Source organism: Macaca nemestrina, chromosome 13 (genome assembly GCF_043159975.1).
Source record: "Macaca nemestrina isolate mMacNem1 chromosome 13, mMacNem.hap1, whole genome shotgun sequence".
Lineage (NCBI taxonomy): Eukaryota > Metazoa > Chordata > Mammalia > Primates > Cercopithecidae > Macaca > Macaca nemestrina.
In genome coordinates this window covers 86,450,166-86,472,002 of record NC_092137.1, presented here as the reverse complement: position 1 = coordinate 86,472,002, position 21,837 = coordinate 86,450,166, and the positions used below count along the sequence as shown (strand labels likewise).

The 21,837-nt window shown below is 43.0% G+C and overlaps 1 protein-coding gene across 14 annotated transcripts in view; it reads left to right on the top strand.

Annotated features, from left to right (window-relative positions):
- LOC105465394 (ST3 beta-galactoside alpha-2,3-sialyltransferase 5) overlaps positions 1–17,008 on the top strand; it is a 79,761-nt gene extending 62,753 nt beyond the window's left edge. For 10 of the 14 annotated variants that reach the window (XM_071077018.1, XM_071077015.1, XM_071077013.1 and 7 more), the window contains 4 exons: positions 7,974–8,317; positions 9,595–9,781; positions 11,313–11,471; positions 15,785–17,008. In XM_071077018.1, the coding sequence (XP_070933119.1) occupies positions 7,974–8,317; positions 9,595–9,781; positions 11,313–11,471; positions 15,785–16,033 (939 nt within the window). In that variant the 3' untranslated portion in view covers positions 16,034–17,008. Of the gene's footprint in view, positions 1–7,447; positions 7,568–7,973; positions 8,318–9,594; positions 9,782–11,312; positions 11,472–15,784 lie in introns of all 14 variants that reach the window. The other 4 variants (XM_071077020.1, XM_071077019.1, XM_071077024.1 and 1 more) reach the window with 3 other exon arrangements.
- The last annotated feature ends 4,829 nt before the right edge of the window (positions 17,009–21,837 follow it).

Here is a 21,837-nt window from a genome sequence, read left to right as displayed (position 1 = left end):
ATTGACCATATGTGTGTCTTCTTTGGAGGAATGCCCATTCAGATCCTTTGCCCATTTTTAAATTGGGTTATTTGACTTTTTATTCTTGAATTGTAAGAGTTCTTTCTGTGTTCTGAATACCAGTCCTATATATCTGGTATGTGATTTGCAAGTATTTTCTCCACTCTCTAAGTTGTCTTTTCACTTTCTTGATGGTATCATTTTTAGCACAAAAGTCTTTAATTCTAATTTACCTATTTTTCCTTTGGTCATTTGTGCTTCTGGTGTCATATCTAAGAAACCACTGCTTAGTCCTAAGTTTTCTTCTAGTGTGTTTATAATGTACTACCTCTTACATTTAGGTCTTTGATTCATTTTGCATTAATTTTCGTATGTGGCATATTAGTCCATTTTTGCTACTGATAAAGACATACCCGAGACTGGGGAATTTACAAAAGAAAGAGGTTTAATTGTAGTCACAACTCCACGTGGCAGGGGAAGCCTCACAATCATGGCAGAAGGTAAGGAGGAGCAAGTCATGTCTTACATGAATCGCAGCAGGCAAAAGAGAGAAACTGTGTGGGGAAACTCTCGTTTTTAAAACCATCAGATCTCGTGAGACCCATTCACTCTCACAAGAACAGCACAGGAAAGACCCGCCCCTGTGCTTCAGTCATCTGCCACTGGGTCCCTCCCACAACACATGGGAACTATGGGAGCTACAAGATGAGATTTGGGTGGGGACACAGATCCAAACGATATCAGTGTGAGGTCAGGGTCCAGGGTCATCCTTTTGCATGTGGTTCTCTAGTTGTCCCAGCACCATTTGTTAAAAAGAACTTTCCTCTATTTACTGCATTCTTTCTTTCTTTGCTGCCTAGAGCTTTTCCCTGCCTTTTGCCCTTCTGTTATTCATATTTTAAGTCAAATCTCAGCTCAAGGGTTACCCCTTCTAAGAGGCTATCCCTGATCATCCCTCTCTGTGTGTGAGAGAGCCCCCTCATGCCTTAATCCTGATGTTTATCATTGTAGGATTTCAGCTGTTCATCTTCCCGCTTGTTTTCCAGGCCAGGTCTTGGGAGACAGGGGTTGTGTGCTTAACATTTTACATTACTTAATATGCACTTATTTATATTCAGCTTCAGGGGGAAGGGGAGGTAGTACTTGAATCACAGTGCAATCTTCCATTATCTGTGAACTCTAGATTGTACAGAAAATCCAGTTATAACATGTAATTCTTTGAGTACATTCAGTAATGCACCTTAGGTTTAATGTGAGGAACAAGACTGGTAGTTCTCTTCAACCCTAAACATCCACTGGTAGACAGGGAAAATCCCAGCACCAGCTCCCTGCCCCTTCTCCCTGAACCATGGAATGTAAGTCCTTTCATTAGGCTACTGGGCCAATGTTTAGACCTAAACTCATGGCTGGACTGATAGCAGCCCTCATAGATGCCAATGCCCTGCCTTTATGGGCCTCAGTGAGGACTCCTAACCAATCACTGATGAGGGGGATGGGAGGACTTCTGACAGGGGAGTTGGCCTCCGCAGTCCCACACCTGCCTGGAGAAGGCCAAAGCCACCGAAGCAAAACTAAGCAGCAGCCCACAGTGTCCATCTACCATGTCACCCCAGTGCTGAGCGATTTCTAAAAGGTTACTTTTTTCAATTATTTTAAAAATACTGAAAATTCAAGTAATACAGAAATAAGTAAAGGAGAAAGTCCCCTGTAATTTTTCACAGGGAAAGAGGAAGGAATGGGGGGCAGTTTTGTAAATCAAACATGTTTGTAAAACTCTGTGAGTTTGAAATTAGTAAAACAGAAAGTGAAAGCCTGCTATAATTATGGTGGAATTGAGGATGTCTTATTGTGTTACTGGAAACTTTTTTAAAGTAGGTTTTTAACATTTGACCTTGTTAAATGCTCCACTTTTCGAAACAGTCCTGACAAGATGTCCTGCTTCCTTCCATGCAGAAGAGGTGGTTTGTGCAGAAGTGCAGGCCTCAGAAGGCTTTGCACATGAGGGGAATGGCAAGAGTTGCCTATCACTAAGGATTTGAGGAGGAGGGATCACAGGATATGGGACTGAAAATGAGACAGGGCCAGACAGCGGAAGGCCTTGAATGGTACACTAAGCACGAAGCAGCTCCTTAATTTGATATCTGGTTGTGCGTCATTGAAGCATGAGTAGAGTGGAGGACATGGCCTGTGTAGTCCTCGTGTTCTGAGTAACTGTGCGATGGAGTTCAGGTGTGAGTGCTCTATAAAGAAAATCCCGTCTCCAGGCAGTCAGTGGGATTTGATCCTTAGCACAAGAGCACGTGGACAAATTTGAATTACTGTGGATGTATATTGGCAGAAGAAGGTCTCAGAGCCATAAGGGTGGGGCCCTGTTAGATCTGTTGGTTCCACTCAGCAACTCTGTGAGTGGGACCCTGCCAGCCCTGGTCGACATGAGCATTGTCTGGTGACACTGGTCCCCGCCTGCATGACTGCAGCAGAGGAGGTGTGGCTGTGACAGTTGTGAGTTTTGTATTTTCTATTTAAATATGTCCCTTAGTGTGCCAGTTGTTAAAAAGACTACCAGTGGGCTCTGAAGGGATGCCTGCACACTTTGAAAGTGTGGTTCAGATGTGAAATTGCACTTAAAAGATGTTGAAAAGAGACAAGGGAACGTCGATGTCAGTTTCGGTTTGGGCTGTGTAGTAGCAGCATTTTGAACTTGGCCCTGTCTCCTCTCTGAGAGCTAAAGACCTTATCTCCCTGCGGATGGCATTGCGTGCAGTTAATTATGGCCAAATGGACTCAGCCGCTTCTTCGTCGTCTTCTCTACACCGTGTCTTTAAAGGAAGCGGGGCCCTCCCTGCTGAGGCGTTCAGTTACCCCAGGTACCAGCACCTCCAAACCGAGTCTTTTCTCTCCTTAGTGCTGCTTCCCCCTCTCCAGGTCTTCCTGGGATGTCTTAGAGGTAAGAAAACTGAAGACTTGACCTAGGGAGAAAGGCTTTAACAAAGACAATGCTGCTAGTTAAATCAATCTAGAACTGAGTCCAGCCTCCAGATCTCCTGATTATTTTTTTTCTAACAGTTGATGGGATGAAATCTACGTAAGATTTACTCCTTTGAAGCCCATTGTTTGATGAGTATTAAAAACTTATGCAGCCACGCCTCTGTCACCACAATCCCACTTTAGCACATTCCCATGGCCCAAGGGAGTTCCCTGGAGCCCCTCTGCACTCAGCCCCCACCCCAGGCTGCCACCGACTGGTTGAGTTTATACTGTAGTGTTCTTTCTGTGACTTGGTTATTTAAATTTTTCTCTGCTTTTAACTGGGTAAAAGTTACAACTTAAATGTGAGTAAAATATGTCAATCACTTGACCCTCAGTTACTGTCCTTGTGTGATATCATACAAGTCTCCACACACGCCACGAACTGGGCAAATTGCTTTGGGCATCAGAGCAGCCTGCGAGGAAGCGACCAGCGCCAGCATTTACAGGTGTGGGAAATGAAAGTTCCACAAGGTCACTGATGCCCCCGGATCACTCAGTCTGTGACAGAATTGCGCTCCTTCCCACATCTCATTAACGCCAGACAGGAGTTTTCTTTCGATCTGAATGCTCTGCCCTGTTCCGGATTTTTAAAAAAAAATAGTAAGTGCAATAGAACATTGCCTTTTACTAAGAATTATGCCACTTACTTGTATATTTGAGAAGGGTTGTCCTTAAAATTTCAGAGTGGAAATGAAAGTGGGGATTTTGCTGAGGAAAATTACTTTGTTTTTAATGCCCTTCTGTGAATTTCACATGATGTTTTTATGGCACACTGCCACAGCATTAACAATTGGCACTACCAGATGTGTACTTTGTCTTCATCATGGGCAGCCTGCAAACTCAGCCTGGAAGATGTTAAAAACTGAAACCTTTATTTTTGTCCCTGGATTTGAGACCAACAGGAGTTCTTGTATTTTACGAGTCACCAGCTCCCAGCTTCCCAGTGAGCCTCATCTGGATGAATGCCATCCGGACCCCCGCTGACGCCTCCGAGGCCTTCCTGGGAGCTCTGGAGTCCTCACTGCCTAGTCACACTGCTTCCTCTCTTCATTGCAGCTCCTGAAGGTGGGGCATTCCACTTGAGGCATTTTCTTCTGAGCTGTGAGCCACAGGCAAGCGGTGGAGAGGGAAGAGAGCAGCTGAGACAGATGCCAGTTCAACCCTATTTTAAGATATGGGACAAGCTCTGAGGAAGCCCCCAACACAATATCTGGTTGTGTGCCATTGAAGCAAGAACAGAAACCATCCCAGAGTGGAAGACATGGCCCATGTGGTCCTCGTGTTCTGAGAGGCTGTGAGATGGAGTTCCATGTGAGCTCTCTACAGAAAAAGCCCTGTCTCCAGGCAGTCAGTGGAGATTTGTTAAACAAGTTGAAACAAAAGAGGACAAGGAATTGCTGTGGCTTTAGACGTTGCCGGGGCATGTAGAACACTCACTCAGGATTTACTTACTGCATCTGCTGTGAGTTAGGCGCAGGAGGGGTCACAGTCAGAAGGTGACTACTGAGACATGTGCCCTGCCCACAGTTTAGAAAATTAAGTTTGGGCCGGGCGCGGTAGCTCATGCCTGTAATCCCAGCACTTTGGAAGGTGGAGGCAGGTGGATCACTAGGTCAGGAGTTCAAGACCAGCCTGACCAACATGGTGAAACTCCGTCTCTACTGAAAATACAAAAAGTAGCCAGGCATGGCGCGTGCCTGTAATCCCAGCTACTCAGGAGGCTGAGGCAGGAGAATCGCTTGAAACCAGGAGACAGAGGTTGCAGTGGGCTGATATTGCACCACTGCACTCCAGCCTGGACAACAGAGTGAGACTGTCTCAAAAAGAAGAAGGAGAAGGAGAAGGAGAAGGAGGAGGCGGAGGCGGAGGCAAGAAAATTAAGTTTGAAGCCTGAAATTGACCTCTTGGTGAGAATGGAAATGGAATGAAATTTCATTCCTTTCCAGATGAAGCTTCTGAAGAGGAGACCTGACTGCCTGGCGAGCATCCAGCTCGCTCATGCACCTCTTTCTAGTCCTGTGGCCATCAGTGAGCTTCTCCGGGTCCCTCTTGCCACTTCTCAGATGTCCCTTTCTGTCCTAGGAGATTTGTAAAACCAGACACTTGGGATATGATTCTCTAGTGGAGAGTTAGGCCTCTAGGTCTCTAAAAATTGCCATTCATGACCTTAGGGCCTAGGGTTTAGAGATGAATGTGCAGTGTGGGTGGCTGCTCTGTGTGTCGTGCCTCCACCAGCTTGGCATTAAGCACCCAGAGCATCGCCTGCTGGGCAAGCCTGGCCGGGGGTGAGCCCCTCCACTGGGGGCTCGGGGCCAAGGCAGATTCCTTGCTTGGCTTTCCCTCTGATTCCTCATGAAGATGCCGATTCGTATTTAAACGTTTGTTCTCAACGGTGGTGTTTGTGTGCTGATTTCTATAGGTAGAGGCTATTGTTTTAGGAGCCAGGTTTGCTGTGCTAGCTCAGACCTCTTACAAAGTGAAGATACTAATGATCATCTTGCAAGGTGCGATAGTGTCATGAGGGTGAACTGAGGCAGTAGCTATGCATGGTGTCTGCAGCAGCATTTCTGAGGCTCCAAGAATATCAGTTCCTTTTTCAGAAATGGGGTCAGATCCTTGGGATGTAGACAGTGTTCTCTTCACAGATGCTAACAACTTATCAAAGCTATAATATATTGTTTCTGCTGTAATAGGATAGATGCATTCCTAAAAAAACGTATTAAGCAAAAATCAGAAAATAAAAATAACAAGACTTTGAGGAAAAACACAGTTGGGGCGAACATTTAAACCTATACCCCAGTAATAATCCTCATAATGAGACTGACAAAATTGAAAAGATATGTTAAATTCCGAATAATAAATATCCCAGTAAACATAGGATTACACACACACACACACACACACACACGTTCTTCTGCCTGCGAGAAGGTAGTGAATAGGAGGGGTAATGCAGGGCCAAGGCTGCTAAATATGGAGACAAGGACAAAAAAGCACAAAGATTAGGAAGAACTACCTGATGGGGTTCTGAGGCAGCATTTGTCCAACTGAGCCAAGAGGAAGACTGGGGTGAATGGACACGCATACCATATTCCCCCAAGGTTGTGTTTTTGTTTTTGTTTTGTTTTGTTGTTTTTGTTTGTTTTTTGAGATGGGAGTCTCACTCTATTGCCCAGGCTGGAGTGCAGTGGCGCGATCTCAGCTCACTGCAAGCTCTGCCTCCCGGGTTCATGCCATTCTCCTGCCTCAGCCTCCCGAGTAGCTGGGACTACAGGCGCCCGCCACCACGCCCGGCTAATTTTTTTTGTATTTTTATGGAGACGGGGTTTCACTGTGTTAGCCAGGATGGTCATGTTTTTGTTTTTGTTTTAGAGACAGGGTCTCCCTCTGTCACCCAGGCTGGAGTGCAGTGGTACGATCACAGCTCACTGCAGCCTCAATCTTCCAGGTCGAGGATCACTTGATACTCATGCCTCAGCCTCCCATGTAGCTGGGGCCACAGGTGCACACCACCACACCTGGCCTATTTTTAAAAAAATTTTGTGTAGAGGTGGGGTCTCGCTATGTTGCCCAGGCTAGCCTCGAACTTGTGGGCTCAAGCAATCCTCTCACCTTGGCCTCCCAAAGTGCTGAGATTATAGGTGTGAGCCGTTGTGCCTGCCTTTCCTCTGAGGTTTGGTACATTCAACTGGGCTAATGAACTTGGCATTTAGTGGCAGCTCCTGGCTGAGGCAAAACATTAAAATGCATATGGAAATGCAGGCTGGGAAAATGCTTTGAAACCAATGCAATTTCTATGTCAAGGGGACATTGTTCCCTGATTTTATTTCAGGTAATTTGCATTCTAGACTGTGAGGTTCTGTACCTCAACTGATAAATAAGCCTGTTCGTCATCCTGCTAGATGAGAACCTGATATATGAAATCTTTTTTTAATCGTGGCTTAAAACAAAACATAAAATTTACCATCATAATTATTTCTAAATGTACCATTTGGCAGCGTTAAGTATATTTACACTCTTGTGAAACAAATTTCTAGAACGTTTTCATCTTGCAAGACCGAAACTCTGTACTCATTAAACAACTCCCTTTTCTCCCTCTCTTCAACCCTGATAACTGCCATTCTTTCCTGTTTTTATGAATTTAACTACTTTAGATACCTCATATAAGGCAAGTCAGACAGTATTTGTCTCTTTGTGACTGGCTTCACATAGCATAATGTCCTCAGTATTTAACCAGGTTATAGCTTGTATCAGAATTTTATGAAACATGAAGTCTTAAACACCCCAAAGTACATTTTTACCCCAAATGTATTTGAACAATGTTAGGCAGGGGGTGGGAGGTGGGAGTCCTTCTTGCTTTGCCTGTGCAATGAAATGAATGGCCTGCTGTGTTTATCTCCTTGTCATGTGATTCTCCCAGGTTGTTTCTTCAAGTTTCTGAGCCTAACTTAACTCTAAAAAGCAAACATTCTGTGTTAAAAGATAGTAGTCAACACAGGAGCTACATGAGACATCATAGGACAAATTGTCATCTAGAAGAGTATGTATATATATATATATATATATATATTTTTTTTTTTTTTTTTTTTTTTTTTTGAGACAGAGTCTCGCTCTGTCGCCCAGGCTGGAGTGCAGTGGCCGGATCTCAGCTCACTGCAAGCTCCGCCTCCCGGGTTCACGCCATTCTTCTGCCTCAGCCTCCTGAGTAGCTGGGATCACAGGCGCCCGCCACCTCACCCGGCTAGTTTTTTTTGTATTTTTTTTAGTAGAGACGGGGTTTCACCGTATTAGCCAGGATGGTCTCGATCTCCTGACCTCGTGATCCGCCCGTCTCAGCCTCCCAAAGTGCTGGGATTACAGGCTTGAGCCACCGCGCCCGGCCTAGAAGAGTATATTTTTAACGCAGGAGAGTTTTTAAAACCCAGATTGGTGTGATTTCATTCCAGAGAGCTCAGAAATATGCTCAGCAAGTCTTGCAGAAGGAATGTCGTCCCAACTTTGCCAAGACATCAATGGCGATGTTATTTGAGCACAGGTATAGCGTGGACTTACTCCCTTTTGTGCACAAGGCCCCCAAAGATAGTGAAACTGAGTCCAAGTATGATCCTCCTTTTGGGTTCCGGAAGTTCTCCAGTAAAGTCCAGACCCTCTTGGAACTCTTGCCGGAGCATGACCTCCCTGAACACTTGAAAGCCAAGACCTGTCGGCGCTGTGTGGTTATTGGAAGCGGAGGAATACTGCACGGATTAGAACTGGGCCACACCCTGAACCAATTTGATGTTGTGATAAGGTACATTGCTTTTTTTTTGTTTACTTATTTTTGTTGTTTATTTTATTTTATTTTTTGAGGCAGGGTCTCACTCCTGTCATCCAGGCTGGAGTGCAGTGGTGTGATCTCAGCTCACTGCAGCCTCAACTTCCCAGGCTCAGGAGATCCTCCCACTGCAGCCTCCCCAGTAGCTGGGACCCCAGGCACACACCACGTGTGGCTAATTTTTTATATTTTTAGTAGAGATGGGATTTCTGCAAATTGCCCAGACTGGGGTACATTGCTTTTAAAACCAGCCTTTCTTCTCTAGAACTCAGTGCACTGCTCTTGGTCAGTGCGGCTCCAGGAAAAGTGAGGGATGCAGGAACCTGTTCATAGTCCCTGCTCTCAAGGGACTTACTGTTTGAGAAGTTGAAACAAAACACAAAATGGTTGGATGCTCCAAACTGTCATACTGACCCTAAGTTGGAGGAGCATGCTGGTGGCTGCAGTAAGTGGCAGAACCTTGTCAGAGAAGTGAGGTTTGGAAGGTGGGTAGATTCAAGTAAAACAGCAAAGGACCACAACTGCCAGGCAGGAGCAAGAAGAGGACACAGCAAGAGACTTGAGTCAATGAGGGGCCTGGCTTCTGGAGAAGGGGCTTGGGGCTAGTGAGTCCTGGAAGGCAGTGCTGGCTGGGACATGGAAGGCACACAGAGAAGTTCAGACTCACCATCATAGCCAATAGGCAGTCATCCTAGATTCTTTTTTGGTTTCACTGTTCAAAAATTGTTTTCTGGCCAGGCCCAGTGGCTCTTGCCTGTAATCCCAGCACTTTGGGAGGCCAAGGCAAGAGGATCGCTTGAGCTCAGGAGTTCAAGACCAGCCTGGGCAACATAGAGACAATTTCTCTCTACAAAAAGTCACCAGGCATGGTGGACTAGATTTTCCCTTCTGATTCCTTTTTTGAAATTCTAGCAAGAACTAATATCTGAGCACAATGGGAAATTTCCGAGGATATTTTACTGGCACCCAGAGAAAGTCCCAAATGTAATATGCTTAGATTGAGTAAAAATATTAGGGCTAGATGAAATTGCTTGACATTCGGGGATTAGATACAAGTGTTCAGTCAAGGACTAAAGGCTGCATTCCTCGAAATCCTAGAAAGACAGAGCTGGGAGGGGAGATGAGGCTGCAAACCATGCACTGATTCTTAGTCATAAGAAGACGTGGAGGACATGACATGGATACTGCCTGGTATGCAGAGATGGTTGATGGCCTGCTTTGTCAGTGTGTCTTTGTCCTTTTTATTTAAATAGGTTAAACAGTGCACCAGTTGAGGGATATTCAGAACATGTTGGAAATAAAACTACTATAAGGATGACTTATCCAGAGGGCGCACCACTGTCTGACCTTGAATATTATTCCAATGACTTGTTTGTTGCTGTTTTATTTAAGAGTGTTGATTTCAACTGGCTTCAAGCAATGGTAAAAAATGAAACCCTGGTAAGCACTAATACTTCTATTAAATCTGCCTTAGTAAAAAGTGGAGTCTTAGTTGTATTTATAGCCTTTTATTTTTAAACACACACAGTGGAATGCATACTTTTGTGTTGTCTTTCAAATGATGATCACTCTCTTTGTAGAAACCCCTCAGCAATTCTTTTTTGGGGGGCGGGGTGGGGGGAGGCGGTGCAGGGATGGAGTCTCTCTGTTGCCTAGACTTGAGGGCTGGAGTGCAGTGGTGCAATCTTGGCTCACTGGAGCCTCCACATTCCCAGGTTCAAGTGATTCTCCTGCCTCAGCCTCCTGAGTAACTGGGATTATAGGCGCCTGCCACCATGCCCGGTTATTTTTTGTATTTTTAATAGAGATGGGGTTTCACCATGTTGGCCAGGCTGGTCTCGAACTCCGGACCTCAAGAGATCCACCGCCTCGGCCTCCAAAAGTGCTGGGATTACAGGCGTGAGCCACCGTGCCCAGCCACCCCTCAGCAAATTTGCTGCAAATTGCTTTTAGAACCTAATTAAGAGTCACATGAAAATGGTGATCATTGCTTAATCGGAATATCCAGATTGTGACCAAAATTGCTATTACTGAGATTGTTCACCCATCTTGTTCTCCAGACATGAACTTGCATAGCTTTTGGCTAGTTCCAGAAATTAGATTTACTTAGATGGATATAAGCCTTTTTGAGGATATTCAAAAGAATATAAAATCGATAAGGAATACTCCTGAAGAGCTTCTCCAAAAATGCTTTGGTCGGTGGTTCCCTTGTTGGAATAAATTCATGGCATTCCAGAAGGGCAGCTGTGGAGGAGATGGCCCTCACTTGGTCATATTCCTTTTGTCTCTATTGATCACATTACTTTATAGTCCCACCCATTATATTCAAATACATTTCAGAGGTCAACTGTCGAGGAGTGTGTGCACATTTATAGACATATGCACAAACTAGCTGTCTGTGAAACTCACGGGACGTATTAGACTTTTCACATAAACTCCATGTGATGATGAATTTGTATTTCCAAAGCTGATTCTGTACCAGTCATCATGGTCTTCTGGATTTTCTATTGGGCAGAAGTTCTAGCTGGAAGATGAAGCATATATGAAATGACTTCAGTCAGTTGCCAAGAGACTTCATGGGACTAGGAAATAGAGTAAGTGGGAGAGGATGCAAGGTGAGGGCAGTCACAGCACTTAATAGCCTTAAATTCGACCTGTTCGCTTGGGCTTCCCTGGACAAAACGATAGCTGTAGCACCATTGAGGAATGTCTACCTCAAAGAAATACAAGCTGGTTCTGCAATTCCTGTCTTTGTCCAGTGCCGCCTGTGTGAAGTGGCTATTTTAGAGTTACTTTTTTGAGTTGAAGTGCTGGATTTGCATCGCTTTTGCAATCTACAGAACTAGATTGCTGCAGAAGGCAGCGCCCAGGGCCACATGGGGTCACACCCATGGCCTTGGCCTGATGAGTGGGAATGCTTTCTCCCCTCCCCTGGAAGGATGACTAACGACTGCTTGCTTGCTTTCCTTAGCCGTTTTGGGTGCGACTCTTCTTTTGGAAGCAGGTGGCAGAAAAAATCCCACTGCAGCCAAAACATTTCAGGATTTTGAATCCAGTTATCATCAAAGAGACTGCCTTTGACATCCTTCAGTACTCAGAGCCTCAGTCAAGGTTCTGGGGCCGAGATAAGGTATTTTTGTTGCTTCTCAAAGTTAATCTAAGTTCCCTGTTTGAGGGGAGATGTGTACAAATTTCACTTTGGCTCAAGTGTATACCCAGAAGCATCTCCAGTGGAGAAACCCAGCCTTTGATGAGATGCTCCATGTGTGTTTACCACTCTGCACTTGGCTGCAGGGCTCCTCGTTATTTAATTGGCCTTCTCTCCAGTGACTCTTCTCTTTAGTGTAGGCAGCACATTAACACTTACATCAGTGAGATACTATTTAAGGTATTCTTTTTTTTTTTTTTTTTTTTTGAGGCGGAGTCTCACTCTGTCGCCCAGGCTGGAGTGCAGTGGCCGGATATCAGCTCACTGCAAGCTCCGCCTCCCGGGTTCCCGCCATTCTCCTGCCTCAGCCTCCCGAGTAGCTGGGACTACAGGCGCCGCCACCACGCCCGGCTAATTTTTTGTGTTTTTAGTAGAGACGGGGTTTCGCCGTGTTAGCCAGAATGGTCTCGATCTCCTGACCTCATGATCCGCCCGTCTCGGCCTCCCAAAGTGCTGGGATTACAGGCTTGAGCCACCGCGCCCGGCCTATTTAAGGTATTCTTACTCCAGGACTCCATATAACTGCAGGACTCTGAAAGGCACTTTTGTGATCCAGAAAGTTATTTACATTTTATTTTTTAATTTTTTTAAAATTAAAAAATTGTGTACCCCAGAGAAAAGTCATATTTACATTTTCACTCTGTGGGCCACTCAGGTGAGAATTGATTTTTATCACCACTTTGTAGGTGATAGTTATAAAAGTCAATCCTCAAGAACAGTGTTTTTCAGTTAATGCCTGGGTCTCATCTCAGACATTAATTGTTTTGTGTTTTAAGATTTTCTAAATTCCCTGGACGATTTTTATTTTGCAGCCTAATTTGGGAACTTTGTGTTTTAGGCTGTTTATTGCAGTAGAGATTCTTTACCTGCAATTAGCAAGTGCTGCCACCAGGGGCGTGGGGGTACGCATACCTTTATTACTTGCAGCTTCTTGATCTGAATAACTTGACCTGTGTCTTTAAAACTTAAGACTCATGTGGAAATTATCCCATGTACAATGAGAGTAAACACTCTCAGAATACAAAGAGCTCTTATTAAATCAAAAAGTAAAAGATGAACCAATAGAAAATGGGCAAAGAATAGGAATAGACATTTCACAAAAGGAGAATTAAAATAGCCAAAGAATGCATGTAAAAATGTTCAACTTTACCAATAATCAAATAAAAGCAAATTAGAGCCACAATAGTATCTTTGCCCACTTTCTTAGCAAAGACTTAAAAGTTTGATAATGCCCTTGTTTGGCAGGAATGTACATAGAATGATCAGTTGGCACTTTTTCTGAAGGATATTTTGGCAATATTAAACCGTTTTAAATATGAATCATCTCTGACCCACCAATTTTACACTAAAAATGTTATTACAAGGAAATTAGAGAAATTTGCAAAGATGAATATTCTAGGATGTACACTATAGCATTAACAACAGAGGACTAAAAACAGCCTAAATGTTCATCACTATGTGATTGTTTAAACAAATTATGATAAAGTCAATGCAATATTTTCTGACTGTTAAAGATGAAGAAGATAGGAAAACACCTCCATACTATATTAAGTAAGAAAATAAAGATACTAAACACTAGGTTGGGTGCAGTGGCTCACGCCTGTAATCCCACACTTTGGGAGGCTGAGGCGGGCAGATCACCTGAGGTCAGGAGTTCGAGACCAGCCTGACCAACATGGAGAAACCCCATCTCTACTAAAAATAAAATTAGCCAGGCATGGTGGCTCATGCCTGTAATCTCAGCTACTTGGGAGGCTGAGACAGGAGAATCGCTTGAACCCGGGAAGCAGAAGTTGTGGTGAGCCAAGATTGCGCCATTGCACTCCAGCCTGGGCAACAAGAGTGAAACTCCGTCTCAAAAAAAAAAAAAAAAAAGAAGAAGAAGAAGATACAGAACACTTTAAAAATAAAAGTATGTGTTTAGTGTAAAAGCTTGGAAATAGACACCAGCCTGTAAAGAATGCCCGTCTTGAGAGGGAAAGTCTGTAGAAGACTTCTCCTTTCTGCTTTATAATCTGTTAGTTGAGCTGAATATTTGCCTATTTTTATAATTGATAAAATGGCATTTTTCTTTTGGATAAAAACAGTAACTTAAAAGAAGACTTCTGATCTAAAATTGCAATATCAGAAACTTCCTCACGTATATGTCCTTCCAGCAGATGAAGAAGCCTGTTGAGCAATAGGAGATGTGATCTCAAAGGGCGTGCTGTGGAGATAACGTGCTTTGGGGAGTTTTTCATCGTCGTTTTCGTTCTCCCCATATGTCACTCCAATGGACAGTTGATTTCACACACTCCTTCCACAAACATTGAATATTCCCTGTGTGCCAAGCTCATCACTGGGGGTATGGGGTTGGAGAAGACAGAACAACGCTTAGAGCCCTGGCTAAACAGGAGGAAAGTGTCCTTTGTGTTAATTTCTCTTGGTTTCTATTTCCAAGCATGCAGAATGGCTGTTGAGTTCCTTTTTAACAAGTGAGGTTGGCTTTGAGAGGTAGATGCATCAAAGAGCAGGAAGCAGATTTTAACAAATGATGGCCTCAGTAGATGTTCCCTAATCCCACCTGAATCTGTGAACTCTGGAGGGTCCACCGTTGTTCCACTTTACAAAAAAGGAAAGATATTTATGGTAGCCACTGGTTCAACTAAGATGAATGAAAAGGGAGGCACATTTTCACATGAAAAACTATACAAAAGGATGCTAATATTAACAGTATCAGTAGATTGGCGGCAGCCTTCAAGGAAGCATAGTGAGCTGCAGGGCCCTCTGTATTCCTCCCGTCCTGTGTACTATTTTTACCCAAGACTGGCATGGAGATCCAGAAAGCACGATGCCACATTTGCACTTTCCAGGAGGCACAATAAGATGCCAGACATCAGGAGGGAGTGGGGACACCATCAGAATCTAGAAAGGTGTAGACAGTGGAGATTCTAGACCAAGGTCAGTAGGATACATTGTTAAAGGAACAAATGTGAAAATATTTAATTCAGGACTAAAAATATACTTGTGTATGGGCATGGTGGCCCATGGCTGTAATCCAAACACCTTGGGAGGCCAAAACGGGAGGATTGCTTGAGCCCAGGAGTTCAAGACCAGCCTGGGCAACATGGTGAAACCCTATGTCTACAAAAAATACAAAAATTAGCCGGGCATGGTGGCATATGCCTGTAGTCCCAGCTACTCAGGAAGCTGAGGTGAGAGGATCACTTGAGCCTGGGAAGGTCAAGGCTGCGGTGAGCCGTGATCACGCCACTGCACCCCAACCTGGGTGACAGAGTGAGACCGGCCCTGTCTCAAAAAATATATATACAAACAGAGGGTGGGAAGAAACTGGCTTTGCAGCTCTACATAGGGAAATGGCCTGCAAGTGCTATTTGCCAGCAAAGCCAGTGGGGCCCTTAAGTGGCATGTAGCTGGCGGTGGTGTGAACGCAGTCTTCTGCAGTGAGAACTGAGAATCCTCTGTTCTCAGGAAGGGATGGGTTCCAGAAACTGTGCCCTGGGAAGGACCATGGAAGGTCCTGTGGCCACTTATCCCAGAGCAGACCTCATAGACATTTGTCATTGAGAGAGGAAATAGGCTTTTTTTTTTTTTTTTTTTTTTTTTTTTTGTGATTCTGGGCATCACATGTAGGACCAGTGGGGTAGACATTTTAGAAGGAATACCTTTTTTCCTTTTTTTTTTTTTGAGACGGAGTCTTGCTCTGTCACCAGGCTGGAGTGCAGTGGCTCAATCTCAGCTAACTGCAACCTCCACCTCCCGTGTTCAAGTGATTCTCCTGCCTCAGCCTCCCGAGTAGCCGGGACTACAGGCATGTGCCACCACACCCGGCTAAATTTTGTATTTTTAGTAAAGACGGGGTTTCACATATTGGCCAGGCTGGTCTTGAACTCCTGACCTCGTGATCCGCCCACCTTGGCCTCCCAAAGTGCTGGGATTACAGGCATGAGCCACCGTGCCCGGCCTAGAAGGAATACCTTTTAACTTGGTGTAAGAATTGTCGGACTGTCCCTTGAAAGTGTGTGAACATCAGAGGCCATGTTTTAGAGCCTAGATTCCTGACTCAAATGGGGAGTTGAACTCTAAAGTTCATGATGTATAAAATTATGTGATGTATGAAATTGCAGCCCCCAATGTAGCTTTCAGGACCCTGCATAGCATATATAATACCAGCAAAATGGTGACTTGTGCCAAAACTTTCTTTAAACTTTTTGGTCTTCTTTTCTCTTTTCCAGAATGTCCCCACAATCGGTGTGATTGCCGTTGTCTTAGCCACACATCTGTGCGATGAAGTCAGTTTGGCGGGTTTTGGATATGACCTCAATCAACCCAGAACACCTTTGCACTACTTTGACAATCAGTGCATGGCTGCTATGAACTTTCAGACCATGCATAATGTGACAACAGAAACCAAGTTCCTCTTAAAGCTGGTCAAAGAGGGAGTGGTGAAAGATCTCAGCGGAGGCATTCATTGTGAATTTTGAACACAGAAAACCTCAGTTAAAAATGCAACTCTAACTCTGAAGGCTATTTTTGACAGCCTTCTTGATGTATTTCATCCTGCAAATACTTTGAAGTGCAGCTGGTGTTTTTAACTTTTAATTTAAAAACACACAAAATATTTTAGCTCTTCCCACTTTTTTGCCCTATTTATTTGAGGTCAGTGTTTGTTTTTGCACACCATTTTGTAAATGAAATTTAAGGATTGAATTGGAAAGACTTCTCAAAGAGAATTGTATGTAACGATGTTGTATTGATTTTTAAGAAAGTAATTTAATTTGTAAAACTTCCGTTCGTTTACACTGCACATTGAATACAGGTAACTAATTGGAAGGAGAGGGGAGGTTTTTGATGGTGGCCCTGAGCCTCATTCTGGTTCCCTGCTACGCTGCTTTGTATGACCCACGGAGGATCCACTTCCAGGATGACGTGCTCCATAGCTATGCTGCTGATACAGGGTCTGCGACGCAGCAGCATGAGGCCTGAGCTGGTCGGAGGAGGTCACAACCCTTCTCTGTTGGTCTGCCCTCTGCCAAAAGACTGAAGAACCAACCAGGGAAGCTGTCCTGGAGGTCCCTGGTCAGGGAGGGACATAGAATCTGTGTCCTCTGACAACTGTGAAGCCACCCTGGGCTGCAGAAACCACAGTCTTCCCAGCAATTATTACAATTCTATTTTTACTGCCCTTTCAAAGCACTTAAGTATTAGATCTAACGTGTTTCAGTGTCTGTCTGAGGTGGCTTAAAAAATCAGAACAAAACCTCTATTATCCAGAGTCATGGGAGAGTATACCCTTTCCAGGAATAATGTTTTGGGACACTGAAATGAAATCTTCCCAGCATTATAAATTGTGTATTTAAAAAAAAAGAAACTTTTCTGAATGCCTACCTGGCAGTGTATACCAGGCAGTGTGCCAGTTTAAAAAGATAAAAAGGAAAAAGAATAAAAACTTTTGAGGAGCTCTCGTAGTCTGGTTAATTTCGGTGCTTATGTCTCTGCGTCTACCCAAAACCTCCTTCTTGGATGCTGCTGCTAGGTGGAGACCTCTCTGTGGATGCCAGTAGTGAGTGACAGAGAATTAAGGTGCCTGGTGCTGCAAGCTGCTTGAGCCCAGACAACTGAACCCTTCTGGAGAGATGCTGGGTGTCGGTGGCTTCCTCCCCAAGGACAGGCTGCCCCTAGCTTCATCTCAGCGGCTCTAGCCTCTGCTATCAGAAGATCTGCTGCTACTGTGTTCCCAGCCTGCCCCAGACTTGGCTGCCGCCATCGCTGTTCCCCACTCTGTGGCTGCCGTTGTCACTAATGCTACCTGCCTCCACTTGCCCTTCCTGCAACTGCTTGTGCAGCCCCAGTACAGCCTTGACCCCCAGCCCATTCCAACGTCTTCCCACCTCCCTCCTCCTCGGCATATGCAGGGCCAGGAGTCAGGTCACAGCATTCAAAGCAGAGTCCCTTCAGTCTCCAGGGATCTGGAATCCAGCTCAGAGTGGCCAGGAGAGCAAAAGTCGTATTTCTCTGGTTTTGTGTCTTTACAAATAATTTTGTATGAATTTTATTTCCTATGCTATAAGCTACTGCTTGTTTAAGAGAAAATGTTTTAAGATTATCACGCAACAAATGAGTTTAGAAAATTGAGATTGTGGAAGATGGTCCACAGCTCCCTTGTGGCTCAGGTGGGGCTAGGCTTACACCACACAGCTCCACCTCACATCCCTCAGGGGCTAATTGGAGAAGCCGGAACTTCCTCAGACAACGTTCTTAATGCTACGAGCACCTCCTTGCTGGTATGTGGAGACTTGCCCACCTGCTTCTCAAGGCTGCTGGGATGTGTGGCACTCAAAGCTTCCACTTGGTCAGCTTGCAGCAACTCTCAGGCCCGCTCCCGTCCCCATTCCTCCTCCCTGTAAGGCCCTTCTTGCATCCTTAGGTTGCTTTGCTCATGTCTCTTAACTTTTACTTAGGCAGTACATACCCTAAAAAGGCATGTTTTTGTAGACCTTTTATAGAGCCCACCAGCCAATAGGAGTTGGCTGGAGATCATTCTCAAGAACTTTTCACACTTTGGCATTCATTTGTTGGAAGTTTCATCTTCACTTCAGAGCTGCGCCCCCATTACTCCCCCACCCCACGCACACTCGTCTGAAAACAGACCTTTGCTAAGTGCCTCTGGGTGTTCTAAGGTTGATCTCCAGTAACTGAGAATTCACTGTCACTCTAACAGCTTTGTATTGCATTCTAGACCGGCACACACACCCTCTGACATCAATGAAATCACTGGTTCTGAGGCAACTTAGGAAGACTTACACATGTTCTGTATTTTAACATACTTCTAGAACTTTGAGCTGCAGAAAATTTCAGTTTTAGCATTTTTTTATTTTAATTTTTGATTGATACATAATGATGTCCATATTTTGAGGGTCCATGTGATAATACATTCATGTAATTTTAAGGAGCAAATCTGTGTAACTGGGATATCTGTCACATTAAATATTTGTCTTTATGGCAGAAACATTTGAATTATTCTAGTGATTTTGAAATACACAGTAAATTATTGTGAACTATAGGCATTCTACTGACCTATCAAACACTAGGTCTTATTTATTCTACCAAACGGTGTTTTTGTACCCATTAATCAACCTCTCTTCATTTCCCCCTACCCTTCTTGGCCTCTGGTAACTACCAGTCTACTCTCTACCTTCATGAGATCCACTTTTTTAGCTCCCGCATAGGAATGAGAACACGTGATATTTGGCTTTCTGTGTTTGGCTTATTTCACTTAACATCACCTCCAGTTCCATCCATCTTTCTGCACATAACAAGATTTCAACATTTTTATGGCAGAATAATATTCCATTGTGTATATATACCACATTTTCTTTATTCATTCACCCATTGATGGACACTTAGGTTGATTTCATATTTTGGCTATGTGAATAGCGCTGCAATAAATATGGGAATATAGATAGCTCTTCAATATGTCTTTTGTTTTGGATATTGATATGGTTTGGCTCTGTGTCCCCACCCAAATCTCGAATTGTACTCCCATAATTCCCATGTATTGTGGGAGGGACCCTGTGGGAGATTATTTGAATCTTGGGGGTGTTTCCCCCCATACTGTTCCCATGGTAGTGAATAAATCTCACAAGATCTGATGATTTTTTCAGGGGTTTCCACTTTTGCATCCTCCTCTCTTGCCACTGCCATGTAAAAAGTGCCTTTTGCCTCCCACCTTGATTCTGAGGCCACCCCAGCCATGTGGAAAGGTAAGTCCAATTAAATCTGTTTTTGTTCACAGTCATGGGTATGTCTTTATCAGCAGCGTGAAAACAGACTAATATGGATATAAAATCAGTAGTGGAATGGCTGGATCAGATGGTAATTCTATTTTTAGTTTTTTGAGGAACCTCCATACAATACTCCATAGTGGCTGTACTAATTTACATTCCCACTAACAATGCACAAGCATTTCCTTTCTCTACATCCTTGCCAGCATTTATATTCCCTGTCTTTTTAATAAGAGCCATTTTAACTGGGGTGAGATTATATTGTGGTTCTGATTTGTATTTCTTGATGATTAGTAATATTAAGCATTTTTTTCATATACCTATTGGCCCTCTGTCTTTTTTTGAGAAATGTCTCTTCAGATCTTTTGCCCATTTTAAAATCAGTTTGCTTTTTGCTTTTGAGTGGTTTGAACTCCTTATATATTTTGGTTATTAACCCCTTGTCAGATGGATAGTTCACAAATATCTTCTCCCATTCCATGGATTGTCTCTTGACTTGTTGATTGCTTCCTTTGCTGCACAGAATCCTTTTAGCTTGATGTAATTCTATTTGTCTGTTTTTGCTTTGGTTGCCTGTGCTTTTGAGGTTTTACACAAAATATTTTTGCCCAGACTAATGTCCTGCAGTGTTTCCCTAATGTTTTCATGTAGTTTCATAGTTTTAGGTCTTATATTTAAATCTTTAATCCATTTGCTTTGGGTTTTGTACATGGTGAGAGATAGGGGTTCAGCTTTATTCTTCTGCATATAACTATCCAGTTTTCCCAGCACCATTTATTGAAGAGATTCTCTCCTTTCCCCATTCTATGTTCTTGATGCCTTTGTCAAAAATGAGTTGGCTATAAATGCATGGATTTATATCTGGGTCTGGGTTCTCTATTCTGTTCCATTGGTCTGTATGTCTTTTTATGCCAGTACCGTAATGTTTTGGTTACTATAGCTTTGTAGTATATTTTGAAGTCAGGAAGTGTGATGCCTCTAGCTTTGTTCTTTTTCCTCAGGATTGCTTTGGGTATTTGGGGTCTTTTGTGGTTCCAGGTAAATTGTGGATTTTTTTTTTTTCTATTTCTATGAAGAACGTCATTGGGTCCATAAGCATGAAATATCTTTCCATTTTTGGGTGCCCTCTTCAGTTTCTTTCATTAGCATTTTATAGTTGTCCTTGGATAGATCTTTCACATCTTTGGTTAAATTAATTCCTAGGTATTTTGTATTATTTGTAGCTACTGTAAATGAAATTGATTTCTTGATTTCTTTTTCAGATTGTTTGTTCTTGGCATATGTAAATGCTATTGATTTTTGTATGTTGATTTTGAATACTGCAACTTTACTGAATCCACTTATCAGTTCCAACAGTTGTTTGGTGGAGTCTTTAGGTTTTTCTAAGTATAATATCATGTCATCTGCAAACAAGACTAATTTAAACTTCTTTCTTTGATGCCCTTTATTTCTTTCTCTTGCCTTATTGCCCTGAAACTTCCAGTAGTGTGTTGAATAAAAGTGGTGAAAGTGGGCATCTTTGTCTGGTTCCAGATTTTAAAGAAAAGGGTTTCAGTTTTTCCCTATCAGTATTATATTAGCTATGAGTTTTTCATAGCTAATGGCCTTTATTATTTGAAGTATATTTCTTCTATACCTAGTTTGTTGAAGGTTTTTTTCTTATAAAGGCATGTTTAATTTTATTGAATCTTTTTCAGCATCTATTGAAATAATCATATCGTTCTTGTTCTTGGTTCTCTTAATGTGATATATTGTGTTTATTGATTTGTATGTTGAACCATCCTTGCCTCCCTAGGATGAATCCTATTTGGTCATGATGAATTATATTTTTAGTGTGTTGTTGAATTCCATTTGCTAGTATTTTTTGAGGATTTTTGCATCTATGTTCATCAGTGATATTGGCCTATAGTTTTCTTTTTTGGTTGTGTCTTTGTCTGGTTTGGTATCAGGGTAATGCAAGCCTCATAGAATGAGTTTAGAAATATTCCCTTCTCTTCAATTTGTATGAAGCATTTGAATGGAATTAGTCATCATTCTTCTTTAAATGTTTGGTGGAATTCAGCAATAATGCAATCAGGTCCTAGACTTTTCTTTGATGGGAGACATTTTATTATGGCTTCAATCTCATTACTCATTATTGGTTCATTGAAATTTTATATTTCTTCATGGTTTCAATCTTGGTAGGTTGTATGTGTCCAGGAATTTGACCATTTCTTCTAGGTTTTCCAACTTGTTGTCATGTAGCTGTTCATAATAGCCTCTAATGATTCTTTGTATGTCTGTGGCATCAGTTATTATGTCTCCTGTTTCATTTACAATTTTATTTATTTGAGTCTTCTCTCAGTTAATCTTGCTAAAGGTTTGTCAATTTTGTTTTTGCCAAAAAAACCCTTTTCATTTCATTGATTTTCTTTATTTTTTAGTCTCCATTTATTTCTGCTCTGAATTTTATATCTTTTCTTCTAATTTTGAGTTTAGTTTGTTCTTTTCTAGTTTCTTGAGGT